The following is a 21,801-nucleotide window of genomic DNA, read 5'->3' on the forward strand; positions in this document are numbered from 1 at the left end:
AATGATTCTAATATTCGCATATTCAGAACAGGCCTACAAGAAAAAGCAAACACTACAAAAACTAAGGTCACTTCTGCTGTGATGATGTGGGTTCTTTGTACAACAGTACTTAGTTATGTACAGTACATGTGCACATATACACATGCTCAGTTTCACATATAATGCTACACAAAAGAAAGTTAACATTCACCTGTATTGAATATAGAAAGAATTCCCCCTTTCCTCCGAACTCCTTGCACACCTCTGCCTCAGGGATTGTGAGGTTGGTAATCTTCAGTGACGGCGTGCCCTCCAGAAATCGGCTTGCTGATGCTGAAAACATCTCTGGTGCACTGACTGAGATGCATGTACCTGTTGTCTTTGGATCTTCAGCAGCCGGTGTTACCACCAGTAACTGCATATCACTGTTAATGCTGATGGTGGAGGAGGTAGGGTGAGATATCTTCTGGTTGATTGCGGATGACCCTGGCGTTTGGATGGAAATGGGCAACGAAACAGGTGCACTTTGTGACCCTGTGGAAACCTGAGGGCTCCCTGAGCTTGCAATTTCACACTGAGGTTTAGGATGCTTTTTCTTTGAGAAGGACACACGTTTCAGCAGCTTTTTTATTGGTGATGAACCTGCAGCATTCACGCCCAGGTAAGTGAGCTGAGGACGTGAGGTCTCCTTGTCTTGTGGTTGACTGAAGTCTGGAATTTCGGCATAAGTGGCTGACACTGATGTTTGGGTGCAGGTGCTTTCTAAACCAACACCGTCACTGAATGGCACAGCTTTGCTGGGGCCAGAATGTCTCTCTTGAGTCTCCCTGTTTTGAGTAAATTCTCCATTGATATCATTTGCTGAGTTTGACTGCTTTATTTGCAGATCAGTGAGAAATCCTGAGTTGATTACACTGGTTGCTGTGCTGACATCCCTTGGACTGTCCTCAAAAGCAAACTGGTTATCAATGTCGCTGAACTGTACATTCATTTGACTAGTGTCGTAATCGACGCTAGAAAAGCTGTCAGCTGACAAACTCCTGGGTCTGCTGTCGACACTGTCAGTTTTGGACAAAGGCGTTACTGCTAATTGACTTGCTGGGATCGCTGGTTCAAGGGCAGTCAATGGAACTACAATTGGGGTGGAGGTTTTCTCTGCACCTTCTGCTAGAGGTCTTGGTATGCACTGATTAACTGAAGATACAACTGTGCAGCTAACGTCTCTAGGAAGACTAAATGAAAAGGACTGTTTCACAGGGGCAGGCTCTCCTATAAAAACTGTGGCCTGTGCAGGATTAAAAGATGAGTCTGAGGCACTCCGATGATGCCTCGGTGCCACAGCTTGTGAATGGGTCAGAACATCCTCTGAACTCTGACTGCCCTGACTCATAGCAGATGAGGTATGGGCAATTGAAGCATCAATAGATTGGGAAATGGAAACTTGGGCAGTGGCCGCTTCATTTGATGCAGGGAGCAGAACTGGTTCCTTAGAGTTCAGTGGGGATGGGATCTTATTACATGTAGATGGAAGATCTGAAACAAGACTACTTCTCGGTTCAAAAATGTCGTACATGTATGTACATGTAGTTGCTGAAGGCGAATCACAGTTGTCAGCTCCCTCTGATAATGCACTGTCCCTAACACCATCAAATGGAGGACGGGAAACAGGAGCAATACTGACATTTTCTGGGGGGCATGCACTTCTTTGGCTGGTTATTATCTTTGGCTTGGAGTTATCAGTACTAACATGCATGGATTCTGATGTTCCTGTCTTATCTGGTGCATTCACTACACCAGAAACTATGAGCATGATGATTCTATAAAGAAAATCAGGATCAGCCAGTAAATCAAGCAGGGGTACCAGAAGATTGCACGTTAGGATTTCTACTAGGACAGCTGAACTAGCATGGCACTGAGTGACCCTCTTTGGCAAAGCAGCGTGGAGAAGAACTCTCATAACACCTTTCAGATAGTTCATTTCTGTCGATGTATCTTCAATGGCAGGATGCATCAACAAAAATGTTTCATAGGATGCAACTAGACTTTTGCTGTCAATCGTTCGCCCAAAGAGCAACTTTCTCAAACTCGACCGGGCCCGCTGAAATTGGAAAATGTGGGTTCGAAACTCTACCAAGAAATTTAGGAGGAGATTCCTTTTGCTTATAGATTGAAGACGGAAACAAAGATTTTCTGATGCACTGAGCAAGATTTGCAGAAGTTCGTCAGAGACTTGACTATGGTCACTCACATAAACGGTATACCATGACAAAACAAAATCATGCATTATACTTTTGATGAGATGCTGGAATTCTTCATCAACTGTATCTGGTAATGTGACCGAGAGTGAACCTTCTGCCTCAACATTTAGGTCTAGTGTCATTTTCATATTTTGGACAGAGTATCTATATAAGTTTGCCTCAAAGTTTGGCAAGACTGACAGACCAGCCTGCCTCCTCTTCTCCTTACAATGGTCGACAAAATTGGGCACAAAGGGCAAGAAAAGACGCGAACTCAACACCTGCACGTGACCCGCCACACGAGTCGCAGCCCATCCCCCTAAATACACTGCTACTGCGAAAACGAACAATACGCTCGTGCGGGAGAGAACGGCCAAAGTGATCGACACAATCACGGCCCCAACTACCGCCTTGTCCAACATTGGGAGCCTCTGAAAGTACTCGCCAACTTTCCCTGCTACTACCATAACCTCCTCGAACTTCATGCTTGATTTCCATGTGTTTGATTCGGAAAGACCATTGACAACTGCTCAACTTTCCACTCCACGCCACATCAGGTGACTATGTTTGTGTACACAAACATCACAGCCAAACTTCATCGGATCGTATTCGTAATGATTGTGCAGTATAGTGCAGTGTAGCACGCATGCACCATGCATGTCCATCGCCAGCCAGCTGATTATTCAACCTCGTTGATTTCTATTTAAAAAATATGTGGTATCAGGGCCATAGCCCTGTATAAGAGACAAATTACAGATGCTCATAAAACGACTTACGGGATTGGACAGTATAAATCGAAATCACCTGTACGCTGCTTTTCCGCCAATCAAGATTGCTAGCATATAAAGCACCAAGAAAAAGTTTGGCGCTATATCAAAATTGCGTAGGAGCGGATCGAGGGAAGGCCCGAGCAAGTTTAAATCCACCTAAAAGAAATTTCGTGGGCTGGACTATGATTATTGTGTGCTGCTACTTTTCACAGTGTTCCTGATGAGTTTTCATTAGATGGAGGCGCACCTATAAAAGCTTTTATTGGTTTTCTCAAGGCCGGATGGGCTGCTCACCGTACCACTGCACTGCATGCTCACGTCAGTGCATGCAGTACTCAACCGATCATGTCCATTCATTTTGTACGTGTAGTACTAAGAATACTACTGGGAATTGTTCTGTTTATCTTAAGGTAGTAGGCATGTAAGAGCTGAAAATACAACATCGTTGTTATAACATGGTGAATATTTCATTGCAAAAAATACACATGAAATGATGTAGCCTACAATTTTACAACATGTAGGTAGGCCCCCTAGGCCTAGGCTACTGACTGGTTTTCATGGAAAAGGTATAGGCCTAGACCTGATAAACATGATGTACATTTACTGTCACCATGGTCACTGTGTACATATGATGTAAGGACATGATTTAGGTTTTTCCTGTCAAAAGTGCTTCCATTTTCAAGGATACAGACATTTCCTGACTGCTATAACCTACATGCACTCGGTTCTTAATTAATGTATGTATAGTGTTTATGGTGTTGGTCAGTGATGCAGAGTCAAGATGATGGTTTGGTCTGATGATTAAAAAAGTTGATGTATAGTTGATACGACACTGGACAAATGTGTCTACATGCACTTGTATACCAGTATACAGTGTGCATGTGTGTAAGATTGAAGAAGACCATACATGTACCTACCAGGGCAAGCCTTGTGAAAGCTAGCTGGTAACTATGTGAGCTTGCTCGCATGATGAGCTTGCCACCAAGTTTGCAGACTGTCGTGCAAACTTGCTGCAAGTGTGCATATGTCATCAGGATACCAGTACCTTGCTAACTTAATTGCTCCTAGCTTGTTACAACCACTATATAAGCCTACAGGCAGTATGCAAGCTTCCATCACACAGTCCCAAACCTTCAGACTAGATCAGAATGTGCCTGCACCAACTAAAGCATTGTGTTTGTTCCCATTGGTTGTTTTCATCTTTTGACCAATGGAAACAGACTTGTTTTGTACATTGTTACCACAAATTGTTCCAACTCTGGTAGTTTTTCTCTCCAGTATCTAGAGTCCAGATGAAATGTGTGGCCTGAAGACTCCAGATTATTCTCACCTTGGGCCAACAGACTTTCAGGATGTTTACGAACCTGCGGAAGACACATTCCTCCTCCTTGATGCCTTGGAGAAAGATGCCAAACTCATCCGGAGTATAAGGCAAGATTCCCAGCTCTACTGTGCTTTCATAAGGCAGTCAGTTCAATCGCTACCATACTCAGGGCACAAGCAGTACTAATGTTGCAGTTGTGTCCCTGTCCGAGCACAATTTCAAAATGTGTGGTGATTTACATAGTAGAAATAAAGTTGGAAAGTGAAGCAGTAGAACTTTAAGACTGTATTCATGTATTGGCCATCTTGAATTGAAAGTGATATTACATGTAACTTGTCATTGTGGGAACCTCCGGGTGAAAAAAGCAACAACAAACTGGTTTGCCACCAATTTATTCCAGTTTATGTTTAGAATAATTTAAAATCTCCAATAAATTAGATCTAAATGTTTGAAGCCACATTCAAAACAATGGAAAGTGGAGCTTGGATCCAAATATAGCCTTGCATGAGCCCAATTAACAGATTACATTGAATATGGTAGATTCAGGGTAATTGGAAAATTGATTCTTCAGAAGGAGATGTAATGGTACTGTTTGTATCAAAAAGCTGCATGTATACATGTTGAACTATTTTCAAAAAAACAGCCTTCAAGTTGAGTCCAAAGCCAAGTCTTGTTTCATCTACATGTACGTATTCATATATTCTTGTATACCAATGCCATTTGTATTCCATCTTATTTAACAACTCGGCCAACACTGGCTTGGTTCTTTGGCCTGATTTCTACTTCTCATCTTGTGTCACACTTTAAATGGGGACTTGGGAAAAGGACTGAACTACCAAACTGTACTCACAAGTTCATCACAAGTTACAGGGAATGGACAATGAATGAGGAAAGAGGAATATTTGTAGTTCTGTCTTCATTAACCCTAACCTTCCCTAACCACACAGAATTCAACACCAGTAAAGTGTGTGAGTTTGTGGCATTGGGCGCTGGTAGCTTACTATCTGGTGTTTAATTTTGTGTGAATGGGTACTGTGGGCCTGCACATACCCTCTTGAATTTTGACTGACTGGGTACGTGTACTGCACTCTCACTTTATCCCAGCAGTTGTTGATGGATATGCAGCGTGATGGTGTGTGAGTTTGTTTGAATAGGTACAGGTGTACTGCCTGTCCATACTCTTTGTACTGTGCAATGGGCCTGGTGTAGCCAATCAAACAGAACCACACAGGTAAAGCCCTGTTAAAGTTTGTGGTTTTGAGAACTCTTGCAACAGGAGTACTGTTGAAGTCTGTGGGATGGGGTACTGTAAGGTAAGAGTGTTTTTCCAAGGTGTTGAAGTATGTGTGATTGGGGAAGGTTAGGTCCCGCAAGTTACCCTTGGGCGGTTGGGGTAAATAAGCTTTTGACCTTTATAGAGACTTAACAAATTATAATTTTCTTCTGAACTAGGCTTGGATGGTATTTTGGTATTATAAAATAATGGCATTTTTTTATCAGTACTGAACAATACCAACTTCTGATGTATAAATACTGAAATACCAGCAAACACATTGTAACAGTATAGAATTTCAATACAGTGGTATTCTTGCTGATACTGTAGGCCTGGAATGTTTGCAGAAGCCTTTTAAAACAATCGAAAACCACCATATCACATTTCATTCCATTCTGTTGGTACAAGTCATCTAGTGTCATGTCTGTATTGTCACTTACAGCAGAGAGACAAGGTGTAATTGTCCAGCTGACATGGTATTTGAAAATAAATGGATTGATAAAGGATAATACTTCTTGAGTTTAGGGGGTTTTGCCACATCGACAATAACCATCGCGCTGGTGTCTACCTGTTGGATTTCCCAGGGAATATTGACTCTTATTGCCGTTGCTCTTTGATGACGTACATCTACTCTTAATACTACACTTCAAAGAATATTGCGGTATTAGTGAATATCGCGGTATTTTTATCACGTTATTAAAAAATGCGATACCATCCAAGCCTGTAATGAACTTGATTTCAACACTGACCAACACAGAGAAGTTGGTCATGTTTACTTCATGTGCAGTCTGGCAACTGTATAGACAAATCTGAAGAGACGTCAGTGTAGAGAATGGACAATAACTGAGGAGGGTTGGCAAATTACAGCACACTGACCTTCCTGCCTTTAATCCTTTATAATTTTAGTTGGGTTTGCTTAATTAGCAAGGCACTGAAAATAATTTTTGCCTTTTTTCCTTTCATCAGGCCTTGTGTCTGTGTGGAAGTTGGTTCAGGCTCAGGAGTTGTTATAACATTTCTTGCTCAGTTGTTGAACAACTTCAGCATGTGCTTGTAAGTATTTCCCAAGTATTATACCGCCTTACCACACAGGTATTGTGTGTCTGATACTATAGACCAAGTACATTTACTTGTTACTAATGTTAATGAGATAAGATATTCTTTCATTGCATGTATAGAATTTTGCCAACTTTCGCATGATTTTCAAACACAGATTTCATTTGTATATTTTGTTGAAGTTGCTTGTCTCATTTCCAGGCTTTTGTAATTTTTATTCTGATCCATGAATATTCACTTAATCATTCTTGATTTAATTTCATTACTTTCTAGGGGTGTAGATAGAAACCCTAAAGCAGCTACAAGCACAAAGCGCACAGCCGAACAGAACGGTGTCAAAGTGGAAGTCTTGAACTCTGACCTCTTGAGTGCCCTCCAACCCCGTTTACATGGGAAGGTTGATGTGCTGGTTTTTAACCCTCCATATGTTGTAACACCTTCAGAAGAGGTAATGTAATTGACGTTTTTGCTTGTCCAGCTCACTACATTTTTAGCTTTGCAGGTATCTGATCCCAGTAATTGCAGTAAGCTTTGGCAGAGCTGTAGCCATTTCCTGAGTGTTTAAGTGGGAATCAAGCCTTCAGGTGAAAACCAAGGCTTTGTTGCCGATTATTGTAATGAAAAGGTAAATTAGTATTTGAACACACAACTTGAAACGAACACACAGACGTGAAATGTAGTGCAAAAGGATTTGTAAACAAAGGTACATTTTCTGCACCTTTTTTCCAGTATTTGTTTGTATTTTGGGGACTCGGAATAAAAAAAAAACAATGCCATGAGCTCAGCTATTCGGGTAATTAGTTGAAAAGTGGGAACCAGGGAGAAGGTGAGTTCTTGAATGAGGTGAACCTGATTAGGTCCACAGTGATACTAATTTTGGAGCATGTAGTTAGACTTACATAAGTACACTCACAATCTTGAAAAATAAGAAATGTGGTGGCATGACTTAAAGAGAGAACGTTAACAATAGAGATTTGCACTGTGAAAATCTCCTGTGTCATACGCTGGTTTTCTAAGGTCTATAAGACGTGTTGTCTCTTGTGGTAGTCTTGTGGTGATTCTTGTGTACAAGATACATGTATGCTACTTTCACTACCAAGTAGGAACTGCAAATCACCCTTTTGACGGGTTCGCCTGTCCTTTACACCAATTCGTTTGGACATTTTGGTGTGAAATTTTCCTTCGAAAGCCATCACTTAAAGGGGAGCGAGTGGCATTTTACTTTCCTGCGAGCAGTAAAACCCACTTAAAATATTTAGCAACCCATGCCATTCTCATTTCTGCACAGTCTTCCAAAAAAATCCAAATAGGATATTGGAGGATTTTTTCAGTCTTGAAGGTCATTGCAGTGTTGTATTTGATTATGTGAATGATAGGTTGAAAGCTCAAGCATCGCTTCATCATGGGCAGGAGGCAAGGATGGAAGGGAAGTGCTAGACAGGCTTCTACCTCATGTTGCCAAGCTGCTGTCCGCAGAGGGTGTATTCTATTTACTTTTGATTAAGGAAAACAATCCTGGTAAGTAGTTTGAGTTGCCTTGACAAGACTTGCTGGCCCTACTCCATGAAGACTTGTTAACTGTGCAAACTTAACTCAAGGGCAGATGGAGAAAAAAAACAACCAGGGGAGCACACACGGCTATTGCCCCACTGCCCCTTTGTATTCCTGTTAGCGAGCCCTCACATTCGTCACTACAGTATTTGGACCAAAGCAGGATGAGGTGGGAGTGATGACATGCAGGAAGAACAGGGTTAAGCTTATTTCAAGGGAGCTGGTGTAATAGGGTGGGATCGCAGAAATGGAATGCTTATTGACGTGAAATCTGATAACCGAGATAGGATACAAGTCTACATAGGCAATTAAAAACACCATGTTTTGTTATTTTAATCAGGTTCATAGTAGTGATTGAAAGTTCACAGAAATTATGCATGCCAGTATTTCAATATTTGTAAAATCTCAAGTGGAGAGCACCCTATCAACTTGAAATGAAACACAGGAGTAATCATGTTATTAAGATATCTACATTGTTTATTTTGATACATGTATTTGGTCACGTTTTCATATTTATGCACACACCTCCATTCATATCCCGTGATTACCGCAACCGGAAAATGCTTTGTGTGGTTTTCACAAATTTGGTATCAAGAGTTGTTCAAGGCTTCAATGAAAAAATCATGAAATTTGATGTTTGCAGTGGTTTGGGAGTAGTGGCAAAATTTCCACCGGGGGTGCACTCTTAGCAAGGGTTAGAGGAGAGTGCTATTCTTTCATTTTATCTATGTTTCTAGCAGACCAGCACGGCTCTACATACATGCATCTACATGTACCTGTACCTTTAGGATGCATGATTCCATCAATGAAAAGTTGGATTGCTCTGGGATTAAGTATTGACTGTTGTTGCATATAGTGCCACTTATTTATTTTAAAATGTGATTCAACTCATTCATTGATACATTTTTTGCAGATGAAGTTGAACAGATCTTGGCCGAACAGAAACTTTCTTGTGAGGTTGTATTGGAAAGACGAGCAGGACCTGAACATTTGTCAGTGCTGAGATTTCTTCATGACTCGAAGAGGTGATGGTAATACACCTGGCAAGCTGTCTTGGAAAGCTACTTCATGGAAAGAATCCTAAAACAGAACAGTGCAATTATAGAAGGCCAGACTGGGCCAGACAGGTGTAGGACTGAAAATGAATCATGCTTAGGCTCTTGAAGAATAATCTTAATTGGCTATCTCCGTGAAGAAGGACATCTGCCATTGTGGATGGAAGTGATATAGCCACAAAAGACAGAAAGGCCAAATGAACCGGCATGGACATAAGTTTGCATGGCACTCTTCCAAAGAAGGCAGTTGCCTGTTTCAAGACATCCGAAAGGAACCCTCGTTGCAGATCCTGTACATGCAGAGATCTGCATAGGAATGGGAAGCTTTAAATTGACAAATTTCCCAAGTACAATTTTCATTATCTAGAAATTAACAACTCCTGTTACAAAAAACACTGACCCTCACCCATGTTGGATCTTTCTTGTGTTACAGTTGTATCAAAAAATGCAGACAGACATACGAGTATGCACAGTTCACGTACCGGTTAACACTTAGCTTGACAAGTTACCTTTTAGTCCAGTTATTCGTGGCACACTGGCTGATTATGCAAGTTTTTTTGGACCAAAATACAGCACGCAATGCTATATGTACTTTCCTCTAATTAACTAACTCCCCCCCCCAGTTCACCTCATTTGTTAAACAGTTCAATAAAGTTTACCTTGTTTTCCATTTTCATTGTTTTGTTAGCCAGTTTACTACTTAGTTGGTCATTTTTGAGGCATGGTGTTTTGGGTGTAGTTGAACAAGCTAATTTTTTTTCATTCACACGAGCATAAAGAATCACCCTCTTGGTTGTTGCTAACTTGAAGCTCAGTGCGAACAGAGACTAATGGGATTGAGTTAAATGATTTGCCGGCAAGGATTGTAATGCATGTGCTTTCAAATTGCACAGTCAGTGGGTTAATGCTTGTGATGATGCCTTTACTTCTCTCTGATAAATGTCTGTTTGTTCAACGAATGTAGGGAACTGAAGTTTCCATTTTATGTGACACCTTCATCCTTTGTACACAAACCACAGTGTTTCACAAACCACGGTATTTAAATGAAGCATGGAGAAGAGGGATCACTGAAGTCTCCCTTGTATGTCACACCTCCGTCTTTCTGTACACAAACCACAGTATTTCACAAAGCACGGTATTTAAATGAAGCATTGAGAAGAGGGATCACTCAAGTTTACCCATTGTCAATCCAGTACTCATCATTTGTCCATTTTATTTTTAACTGCACGCGAAACAAAATTTGAAGTAATGTTCAGTTTGTCATTTTCCTTTTATTTTACCCATTTGCTATTCTTTATGCGCTGCATGTTTAATTGAGCCCCTTTGCTCTGAAACTTTCGCAAGGTTTTCCTGTCAAATTTTCCAAATAATTGAAATTGTTCATTTAAAAAATTTGAATGAGCATGTGTAATTGTGCCTCTTGCAAAGACCTACAAATAATGAATTGATGAGGTGGGGTTATTTGAGATGTAGTTTAGCTGAGCCTCCACTACATGTTACATTTTAAACATTGACTTCAATATTTCTGTCGTAAGTCATGGAAATAGTCCACTCCTAGAGGCCCCGTATATTGAAATATACCAACAGCTTTAATATGTTATGCATACAAACATAATAGAATCGTATGTATAAAATTATCAGAAGGTAGGTAATCTCAATGTCCAGTCAACGCAAGCATAATGCCAATCAAGCAAGGTAAAAGGAACTGTTTTTTCAGCGTGCACGTACAGTATGACGGGGAATTCAGGACAAGATCACGGGGCGAGACTAGGCACAACTCAAGTGCAATTATACTGAAAAGATTGTGCAGTAAAAGAAATCAATGGTAAAGATTATTTTGATTTAAAAAATGACCCCGGAAAGTAAAAATATAAACAAAGAAACAAATGAAAAACAGCAACTAACAAAATGTAAAATGTGTAGGCCTATTAAAAAGAGGAAAAACAAACCGATACGAATAGGTGCATCAACTGACGCAATGATAACTACGGGAATGTAAGTTGAAGAGAATGCTCAAGTGAAGATTTAAAAGGTACACAAGTATCAAGATGACACTTCAAACGTGACGTGGAATGGCGTAATAGTGTGCAAAATTAAAGTGTTCAGTATGATTCAATTAAATTTCATCGACATGCATTAATATGCTGCCTAAGTTTATAATGTACTCAAAACTTTATGATCCCAGGTCCACGTCTGTTTGCCCATGGAGGTGGTTTGCCCAGTCCCGCCAAGAAAATAATTAATTTATGGATTGTAATATTGCTTTTGGCCCCCTAATCAGCTGTAAAAAGTCTGTTATATCCGTTTTTTCCAGTTTTGTTTTGTCCTGGTGCGGCAGTGTATGTGGAGATGGGAGGGATCCCATGCTGTAAATGCTTCGTCCACATAACACGCACAAAACATCGCAATACAGCATGTGTAATACACCGAACAAGTCTTGCAGCGATCTGCTGTGCATGACGATTTGGCGAGGTGAAAGGGGAATGGTTGGTGTGTGTGGTGCAGACGTCATTGGTTGTGTACAGATACATGAACACTGCACTGTGTAGTTCCGTGTGTGCCGCATGTGCATTCATGTATGCACCAAGTTGTTCCAGGCATGCAATCAGCATGAACGTGTTAAAGCTCAGCTCCATGTGATATCTTTGATTGTAGTTTCCATTCGCCATTGTGCTGTTCATTCGAGGTATGGCTGCCTCGTACAAGGACCCGTTAATGGCCGCCCTCAAAGTAGTGTGGAGGCGAATCATCAGGCAGCCACTGAAGATGGTGGGCCTCCTCACCATTTCTATCGGCTGCCTGCATGTCTGTCTCCGCTATAGTGAGTGGGGACGGAAGCACAGTGCTCTCGGCCGAGGAATTCACGGCCTGACTGGTGCTGTTGGCAGCAGCAAGATACCGTCGGACGCTGAACTGTAAGTAGTGTTGACATGCAGCTAGTTCTACGATATACATGTACAGTACATGATGTACATGTACATGCATGTTCTGGTATTGTGCGGGTTACTGAACGAGCGTGCAGTATACTCGTAAAAACAGGTACATTTACATACCACTTTGTTCGGTGTGTATGGGGTGTGTTGCCTCGAAAGCGCGACAGTTGAGGCTTTCAGCAGAATTATTGTGTAGTATACAACGTACTTTGCGTGTGACCATAGAGCAAAGCAGAGGTGGTCTGACTATTTCATTGAAAAATATATGTAGGCCTGGGCCCATGCCACACAGAACAGAATTATTTTGCTAGACACAGTGCTCAAAGATGCTGCATGATTTCCACTGTATACATGTATAATGATGGAGCTTTTTGTGGCTCCGTGATATTCTACAATGGGTCCAGTTTGAGCTAGCTGGAAGCCCTTCGGTAATCAATGCTAATGAAAGCTTCCTGTTTAGATATACACCCTGCATGCTAGACGTGACTGTTTATCAGCAAGTGCTTCAGAAGTTTCTCTGCTAAATTTCACTTTTAATTGGGACATGTTATTACTTTCTCACGGCTGTTATAACATTTTAAGGGAAAATGAGTATTGTCCGTATGGAACTCTTTCCTTGGTTTTACTGGTACAGTTTTGTTGTTTGCTAGAGTGTTTGTCCGTTTTGTTTTAGTTTTGATTTTTGTTTTGTTTATGTTTTGCAGCTTTTGTATAGACTTGATTAACCTGCTTCCATTGTCGACAATGCACCCAACCGCTACTTCTGGGGGGGGGTTGGTGGGTTGGTTACTTAATGGGTTTTGAACGTACAGTACAAGTACGTTGTCCACGGGCTACCTAAAATTCGGGGCTCTACGAAAACTGTATCATAAAGTATGATATTTAAAAGTTTGTAATTTCCTCTGATTTTTTTATTTCAGAAAAAGCTCCACACCAGATAGCATTGACTTGCATGAAATACGTAATTTCAATGTTATGAAATTAATCCTTGTGTCTACAGCAGGGCAAAGCAAGGCTTACAGAGCAGACACTGATTACATAGAGGCCCACGGTACAATCCAACCCTGAGGCAATTTCTCGAACGATATTATTAATTGAACTTTTTTACATCAGGAGTGCACAGCAAGAAAATTAAGCGCGAACCTTTGATTCTATCCATTTTCTATTTTTATTATATTTTACGTGTGTGTGTCATACATTGAGACATGCATGCTATAAATGATACCATTTCTGTCAACAGGGAAAGTGGACAGCAACTTCCAGCATATCGGGAGTGTTCGAATTCAAATAGGTCCTCTTTGAAGCCGAGATGCATCGCCCGCAATTTGAGCACCCGGGGGAACGCAAGTAACAAAGAAAGTGTTCAGGGCGAGGAATTTGGAGATACGTCGACAAAAAGCAAACATTATGCTCCCTTCCCATGGCCCAGGAGAGAGAAACTCATGCCAAACTACCTTCTGAATTTAAACGGTGCCGAGGAGTTTAAAAGTACATCGTTAAATAAAGATGTGCTGATATTTTTGCACCACAACAAAGCCGCGGGTACTACTGCCAAGGAGTGCTTACGACAAGTCGTTAAGGCCACTGATCGAGAACTGGGCCACGTCCTTAGCAGTGAGGGCCGCCTGGGCCTGCTGTCCAATCTCAGGAAACTGCACCGTAGAGGCAAGCGGCGTCCCGACACCTACTTCGGCGGGTACGCGTTCGGCGCATGCGACGAGCTGCAGCAGCCTTGCTCCTACTTCACAGTCCTACGGGACCCTTACACCCGGACGTTGTCGTCCCACTCGTACTGCAAGAAGGCGAGGACGGATCAGCTCTGCACGGCCCTGCATGCCGAAAAGACAACGCTTCGCGAATGGGCGCTGCACCAGGGCAGCTTTTTCTTTCGGCAGCTGGTCTTCCATCCCGAGTTTTGCAGCGACAAAACCAAGTGGATTCCGTTTGTTGACTTGAAGGGAGAGCCGCACGAATTTGAGGGCTCGAAATCTTTGGAGGACGCCACCTGTTGGTTCCGCCAGAAACTCATTATGTCTCTGACGCTGAACCGTACAGAGCATGATGCCCTGCTTCAGTACTGTCTCGACAATCTTGAACATTGGTTTAAGGTTATTATGTTGGTCGATGAGTTTGACCTCTCATTGGCCATGATGGAGCTTGCATACAAACTACCTTTTCATGAATTATGCAGTGGTAGCCATGTTAACATTGGATCATACGAAAAGCATGGGAATTCAACAAATATAAAGCTAAAATCTAACATAACCAGTCCCAATTCCTCTCTCCTCAATGATTCCATTGCGAATCAAATACGAGATCTCAAGGCAGATCCAACAGTTCAAGATGTCCTCAGGGCAGACATGATGATCTATCAAAAAGGTTTGGAGATTTTTGAAAAACAGAAAGACATATTCTTGAAAATTAATCATGGAGAAAAAGTGAACGCGGATTATTTTTAATGCTGGTATGAGTCGATCAGCGGGTTGTCAACTTTCTTCGTTAGAATACAACGTTACACTGGTTTGTTCCTTGCCACCTATAGAACTTTTTTTATTGTTAAAATGCCAAGGGCCATTTTATCTCACCATAGAGGAAGGACACAGAAGGAGTTACAACTCTGGCACTTCAATGTGTTCAATGATGCATGCCGTCTAGTCAGACGAATAAAAGAAATTATTCCAAGCATGCCTAATTACTGCCCACATTCTTTGCCGGACAAGCGGGGCCAGTAATATTTTGCTTGCAATTAAATACAAACTTTTGCTGTGTCCAGGAAATGGAGAAAATACCTGATATTAGACCTACGTTTGTACGGAAGCGTATAAGGGCCACTTGCAAAAAAAAGTTTTTCGAGACACTATCTCTCGCCGCGGCTAGACAGGCGAGTTGCAAGTGGCCCTCATACGCTTCCGTACTTTTGCCATCGTGAATAAACGTTTTTAATTTTGATACACTGTTCCATTATCCATGCAAAGTTTGTAAGTTAATTCACCTCCCTTGGAGAAGACTGGCAAACCAAATGTTGACTACTACTGGAAAGCTAAGTTCGTAAGGAACAAAATGTGCCATCTCGTGAAATACCTTTTTGTACATAATTATGTAATAATGAATAGGATTTAAACAAAACACAAAATCTTGTGAACAACGGGCAATTTATTCCAAAAACAACTCCAGAAGAAAGCGTTCATTAAGAGCAGTGACTTCACATGTACATTTAGGGCACACCGCGTAATGCAATCAACTGCGCTAACATTAAATCTGAAGTTGTTATGGGATCATATCAAGCACCAACTAAGCATAAATATTCAATTTCCTATACCAGCAGATTACCAGCGAAAAATTGCGGCGGCGATCACAGGGTACGAAGGGGTTTTGTGGTTGTGAAAAAGATGACGCATAGCAAGCGCTCGCTGCGCTCTGGCTATGGACATACCGGGCATGCCAGAAAGCGGTAATTAGCCAGATCAGATACTATAGCCAGGTCAGTTCAAACTCCTGTCATTTTCCTCTATGATTTCCCCAACCACCGAATGTCATGGTTAAAGCAGCCCCCAACTCCATTCTGATAACAGGGCAATCGTGGGACTTTACCTCTGTCGATTGCTAACCTTGTGTTTGGGTGTGTACCCTGTACTGTATTTCAAGTCTTTGCGTATGCAACTGCACATCTCAGTTAAGTTCACTTCAAGTTGCTCCCTTGATGAAGTCTCTGAATCTACTGCCTCGATGTTTGAGGGTGATTCAATCGAGTTTTCTATAGGAGTCTACAATCCAGACACAAACTGTTAAGTACCGTCTTCGTCGTTTTTATCTCCAAGTGCTCGCTTTCTAGTTTTTTTTTTTTGGGGGGGGGTGGTGGATTTGTTTTGTTTCATTGCCTCTTCGTCCTGATTATTGGTCAGTGCAGTTGACCAACTTAGAACTGGACATGTTTCCTTCATTGTGAATGCTGTGTGCAGTGTTACGCTATTTTGCTCAGCGTATCTTTTGTAAACGTACAATCAGTGGTTTTACTGTGTCAAAATCGTGTTTAACGACCTTTCACCATTGAACAAAGTGATCCGTTAAGTTTAAGTAACCTGTCATTGCCGCATCTTGCCAGAGCTGATCGAAATGAGTTCACACTTATTGAGCATTTTTTACTTAATTGTTAATGTCTTATGTGTAATGTCAAATCTTGGGTCATTTTGATTATGATTTCAAAGCGATTTCAGCTTTAAAAAGGCCCACATATAAAGTCAATGCCACGGAAACAAAAGTTTGCATTTCACTGTTACTAATTATTTATTTTCCCCACTTGTGCTCGAAAATTAATTAGCCATCTTTTCAAATGAACAAACATCTTATCTAATTTCATTTTACGGAGCGTTGGCCGATTAAACTTCTTCTGAATTAAATCACTATATTAGATTGAATTTTAAACAACAACACTATATTGGATTTAATTTTAATCAACAACGATTTTTAAAAAAAATCACCGATTTGATCAACATTTTTGAAAGGGCAAAAGAATTTTCAATTGATTTGAAGTTTTCCCAGTACTTACAGTATTGATGAGAAGTATGGATACATGTTGTTACAGATAGACTGGGTTGGCTGAAATTTTGTGTTCAATTAAGGCACTTGCCTTTTGGATTCAGTGAATGAATTACTGTCGAACCTCATTAATAAAAGATCCTTCGGACTTGGCAAATCACTTTGTTACAACAGGAACCTTGTATAATGATAACAATTAAAACAAAGGATTGGGACCTAAATTTAACTTTCCTTGTGAGCAGAATCTTGTAGTATAACGGTGCGCTTATTAACGAGGTTTTACTGTAAATGATTTATCCTGAATTAATGTAACTTGATTTAAAGTGACCACCTCTTAATTAAACATGGTTTTAAGTATGGGTGTACACATTATCCATCTATCTTTCATCGCAAGTATTTTACTGGGGTTAGAAATGTTTGTCATCACAAAATGTGACCAGGTATTAACCTCAGGAAGGAGCCAAATCACAAACAAACCTATTGAAATGGGACTGGTTTTGGAAAATATTAGGGCAAGGTAAAATTCTAATGTTCTAAACCTACAGGCAGCTTGTAAAAAAAGTCCGTATGCAATTGTGGTTGATGGCATTTTTTTCACTCGGTGGCCCTGATGTTTGAGTTCGTGAGTGACAATTTCCTGTGACCTCTAGTTTTGGCAAAAGCTTGAGAGCCTGGTTTAACACCCGGTACTCTGACCTTGGCACCCGCATCTGAAGAAACTGTCTGCACTACATGCAGGTATTATTGAATTGAATTATTAAATTATTTTATCACCCAAACCTGTCACAGTCAGGTCTGTATTGTGAGATTTGTTACAATAATTAAAAAAATGCATTAAAACATAAGATATTCTTAATAGTTAGAACACTTAAAAGTTTAATTAACCGTAAAGCACGTTAGAAAAACAAACATCCATGTACGTGAATCGTATACAAAAAAGAAGAAACAAATAGACAGAATAGGCCTACATACACACGGTACAGACTACAAAAGGCACGACATATGCATGTACGAAACATTACTTGACACTACTACATGTGGTTATCAGTGTTCTCTAATCGTGTCAAATATGGGTTGGCACTTATACCATAACTTTCAACCTGGAACTTCGGTTCTCGGATCAGAAAAGATGCCTGTTACTAGTTTTCGTGTTATGACTAGGTGTGTTTTTGATATTACAGTCAGATGCTCTCAGTTTTGGCAAGATTTTACGATGAATTCCTCTCGTCTATGATTTAGTGTCGTGATCTTTAATCGAGCAAGGGCACGTTGGTGTATAGGTGCTTTACTGTGCATGTTACGTAGGCGTAAAGACGAGGAAGGTGGCTGTCTGGTTGTCAATATATAATCATGGAGCTGTCAAACACAAGGAGTAAGAACGAAGTCCTACAGACCGTAATCCAATTAAATTAACCGCTCCGGTCGGCTCCATAGACAACGCGCAGTTACCAGCCCCAATATTGAAGACCCTAAACGTTCTTTGTACACAGTGATCGCCACCGCCAGGTACATGTAGTTGGTAACCCACAGACTAGCTGTGTTTCGCTCTGGCATACTGGAGTAAATAAATAGTGGAAAGATGCATGAACAAAATGCTCAGTTCTCCTCAGGAGTCAGGGAGTGATTTCTGCAGATGCGCTCGAAAATTCCAAACCAGCGGTGGTTATTTGGCAAAGGTCTGACGTTTGAAAGTCAGTTATGACATTTTGCGTTTCCGGCGATAGAGAATAAATACCCAAAATATGAACTGCTATATTTATATCATAAGTCGCAATCCTAGTGGTTCCTACGGTTAAAAGAAGGTGGAAACATGCCGGAGGAATGCATTTGACAACGTGGTGAAGGTTCATGCTGAGACAGTTGTGGACAGTGACAGAAAGGACAACGATTCTTCCCATGATTTTGTGTGTTTTTTATATTTCTCTAAACCAGCTACATTCTCTCAGTTTTCTTGTGCGTATATTTTTTGGAGAATTTGTATTAGTAATTCTGTTTATTGTTAAGAGAGACGTTTTGGGGATGTAAAGACGTCACCAGACTTTCATCGTCATATCAGAACAATCACTAAAATTATCGAAATTTAAGTCTGCGGTGGTTTCCGTCTCAAGGCAGCCATGTTTAACATGCGGAAGTGTTACAGACACGCATGCGCAGTACCCACAATCCTTTCCAAATGCAACTCCGAGCATTCCTTATAGCCCGCAAGCGGCGCGGAATTTGTTTTGTCCTTGCAACACGTGCAGTGCTGGCGGTGGTCATCATTGACCCTTTTGTACTCTGTATGTGCTTCTCCTTGTGTTTAACCCTAACTCCCCAGGGTGTGCGCAAAATCATATTAAAATTGGAGGATTCAGGGCTGTTAGGGTTAATACCTCTATGATATAATTTAGTAATGACTCGAAAATTGGTCCCTTAAATTTAAATCCAAATTTGTGTAATTTTATAACGAAAGAAGGAAGTAAAAGAAATTACCACACATACACCTGAGTTTGCAAATTTGAAAATCTGATGTGCCATCACTGATTTTACAGTTTAATGTGCTAGAAAATTGCTCAAAAGTCTAAAGACGAAAATGCACCCGCTTCCAGATTTCAAATTGAGAGAAAAGCTGTTGAAGAAATATTTCCTTCATTTTAAATGTTTCTTCCGGAAGAAAATATGTAGGTAGGCAATCACGAATTCGGCACTCCATGTGGTGGGGATTCGAACGCTGGACCTGAAAGTACAAGGCGTTGAAATTGTAGTTCGCCGACCTGACTACTTCCACCCGAAAACTCCCTTTTTACACTTTCACGCATGGGAGGGTTCCAACTCTCAAACTCTCCGATATTGGCCGCATTGAGCGATGCAAGAAAATGTGCAGTGCATTACATTGATGAGCTTTTTTCACATTTCCATGTATTTTTGCTATGTATTGTTCAAGCACTGTTCCCTTTGCCTCACCGCAGACTTTCCCCCACCAACATGATCCTGTTTTCTCGCCTTCTCGCTCGGCGCTAGCGGGTCTACGCCCTGAAACCGGCGACGTGCCCCGTCGTACTTTTTTTCCCACCACTCGCCAGGGAGGCTTGATTCCCTATTCCCATGAGCTAAACGCTGTGGTCTCAATCACTGCCAATGTGTGAACATTCATCTTCTTCAGCAAGTGAAAAGCACGTCTTCTCTTGAGAGTCTTCACAGCCGGTGGCACAGCGCTCTCATGCAGTTCAGGGTGCTGTCTCATCTTACCACCGATTTCATCACCCCCACTGGCGAACTGTGAAATGGCGAGAGCCGGACCAAGCCCGACATCAAAGTAATATTAATGTTTACAGATGAAAAAAAAATGTATCTTTACACAAACCTCACTTCCATGAAAAAAAATAACCCACCGGATTCCACATCGAGACCCTGCATTTTTAGCGCAGTGTCTTTTGTGAATCAGGTCAGACGTTACTTTGTTACGTTTTGTTATTTACATACATGTGACATTTTGCTGAATGATCAATTTTTTTTGCGGGAGGGTTCCTGTTTTTGACAAACGGCACATGTACATCTTCCACTTTCGACCAGAAGCAAGGCTCGCCTGAGTTTGCGTATACAAAAAAAATATGAAGGCCTAAATTTACCATGTATCACTTGTCGCAAGAAGCACGTTACGGGAAGTCGCGGTTGATTCGATGTGGATTACAATTATCAAACTGTGCACTCATTATTTGATATCTGATGACGTCATCAAGGTGTCATTGTTCTAGGAGCATCTTTGTATCTGAGGCATTGCTTTGTGTAACTTTAAAGATACAACATTGCAAAATGACCCAAAATGTTTTTGTGAAACTTTGGACAAAGTAAATAGGGATTAAATAAATATTCAAAATTTAATAATAAGTTGCGTTATGATGATGTCCTCATGACGTAAACTTTGTGGAGTACACCTTCGGAGTTGAAGTTCACACCAACTTTCAAGCTTATGCATTGTACCATGTTGAAAAAATGGCCCGGAGAATTATTGTCTGGGGGAAAAAAAAGAGGAGAAAGGTGGAATCGTACGATTTCATCAGGGTAATTAGGTTGAGCCCAATCACCTGATAACACTAAGTGTTATCACCAGCCCTTTTGCGTCCGTCAACTGGAAATTTGATCCCAGCCTGTGGTAATGAGTCGTCGCCCTCTTGCCGTTGCGGTTACGTGGATCTCTGTGCAATAAAGCGCTGTCTCCTGCCGTCCCTCGCGGCATCGGTTTACTTGTACAGCGTACATCATTCATGCTATCGGAAGAGCCGAAATCCGGACATGACCGAGGCCATCATCCGTTGAGAGATCAGCTTTAACACGGTCCCAAGTCGCACCCTCCCAGCCGACGGAGTGTGACGCGCCCGGCGGTGGTGGCAGAAGTCTCCGCGGACAGAGTTGTGAAATGCTGATCATTTATGGATGAGCCTATCATCTTGCGTGTTGACCATACACTTTGACTGGAGCCAGACCATTGTTGCAGCGCTGAGGGAATCTGGATGCTCTTTGTCCCGGGTGACAATTTTGCGGGGAAATAAAGGAGAAAATAATCTTCATTAGTCCGAGGGTGTTAGGCTTGTATAGCAAATTTGTTATTAGCTTTTCTTCCACACACACGTGTAATACGCAAAGGCAGTTTCTTCGATTATCAAGAAAAAGCGACTAAAAAGATCAAATTTGCTACGAAACAGAAATTACACCTGAGAGGTTAAACAAACAAAATTGCATAAAACATACATTGTCAAAACAATATCACTCTTAATTGGGGAACATCGAAGACAAACGTTATGATTAATGGCAGCACGTGTATCGGTCAAATCGGCGCAAAAGGACGCCAACTAGAAAAGACGAGAAAGAGGCATAAATGCATGCTGTTATTGAACTTGATATTTTTTTCTGAATGGGATTCATTCGGACAGGGAGACTGCTCTTTGTTATGCAATTACAGTCGCTTCAATGACTCCAGTGAACAGGTCTCATTTGATTCAATCTTCGTGATCCTGAATTACCCTCTCAGAGGTATACCTCGTGCGATTAGTGCAGCTGATGTTTCTCTCGTGGGGAGGGAAGGCGTAGGACGACCTAAATTTTGTATC

At 41.2% G+C, this 21,801-nt stretch overlaps 3 protein-coding genes across 6 annotated transcripts in view; 2 read left to right on the forward strand and 1 right to left on the reverse strand.

Moving 5' to 3' along the window:
- LOC110986717 (uncharacterized) overlaps window positions 1-2,701 on the reverse strand; it is a 37,581-nt gene extending 34,880 nt beyond the window's left edge. For both annotated transcript variants that reach the window (XM_087130959.1, XM_087130955.1), the window contains exon 1: window positions 191-2,701. In XM_087130959.1, the coding sequence (XP_086987085.1) occupies window positions 191-2,701 (2,511 nt within the window). The remainder of the gene's footprint in view (window positions 1-190) is intronic.
- Window positions 2,665-10,504, forward strand: n6amt1 (N-6 adenine-specific DNA methyltransferase 1). 3 transcript variants are annotated; one of them, XM_022248826.2, is made up of 6 exons: window positions 2,665-2,773; window positions 4,265-4,417; window positions 6,550-6,636; window positions 6,913-7,087; window positions 8,016-8,157; window positions 9,104-10,504. In XM_022248826.2, exons 2-6 carry the CDS (start codon window positions 4,284-4,286, stop codon window positions 9,217-9,219), a joined length of 654 nt encoding a protein of 217 aa, XP_022104518.2. In that variant the 5' UTR covers window positions 2,665-2,773; window positions 4,265-4,283; the 3' UTR covers window positions 9,220-10,504. The 3 variants fall into 3 exon arrangements, with proteins under 3 accessions (XP_022104518.2, XP_022104517.2, XP_086987093.1); XM_022248825.2 differs by lacking the exon at window positions 2,665-2,773 and adding an exon at window positions 3,059-3,304; XM_087130967.1 differs by lacking the exon at window positions 2,665-2,773 and adding an exon at window positions 3,060-3,346.
- Window positions 10,505-11,542: 1,038 nt separating this feature from the next.
- On the forward strand, window positions 11,543-17,079 carry LOC110986706 (uncharacterized). The gene is made up of 2 exons (XM_022248824.2): window positions 11,543-12,160; window positions 13,419-17,079. The coding sequence occupies exons 1-2, from the start codon at window positions 11,934-11,936 to the stop codon at window positions 14,635-14,637; spliced, it is 1,446 nt and encodes a 481-aa protein (XP_022104516.2). The 5' UTR covers window positions 11,543-11,933; the 3' UTR covers window positions 14,638-17,079.
- Window positions 17,080-21,801: the final 4,722 nt, after the last annotated feature.

Source organism: Acanthaster planci, linkage group LG02, assembly GCF_054643075.1.
Source record: "Acanthaster planci isolate LZ-2023a linkage group LG02, COTS_SCS, whole genome shotgun sequence".
NCBI classification, from domain to species: domain Eukaryota; kingdom Metazoa; phylum Echinodermata; class Asteroidea; order Valvatida; family Acanthasteridae; genus Acanthaster; species Acanthaster planci.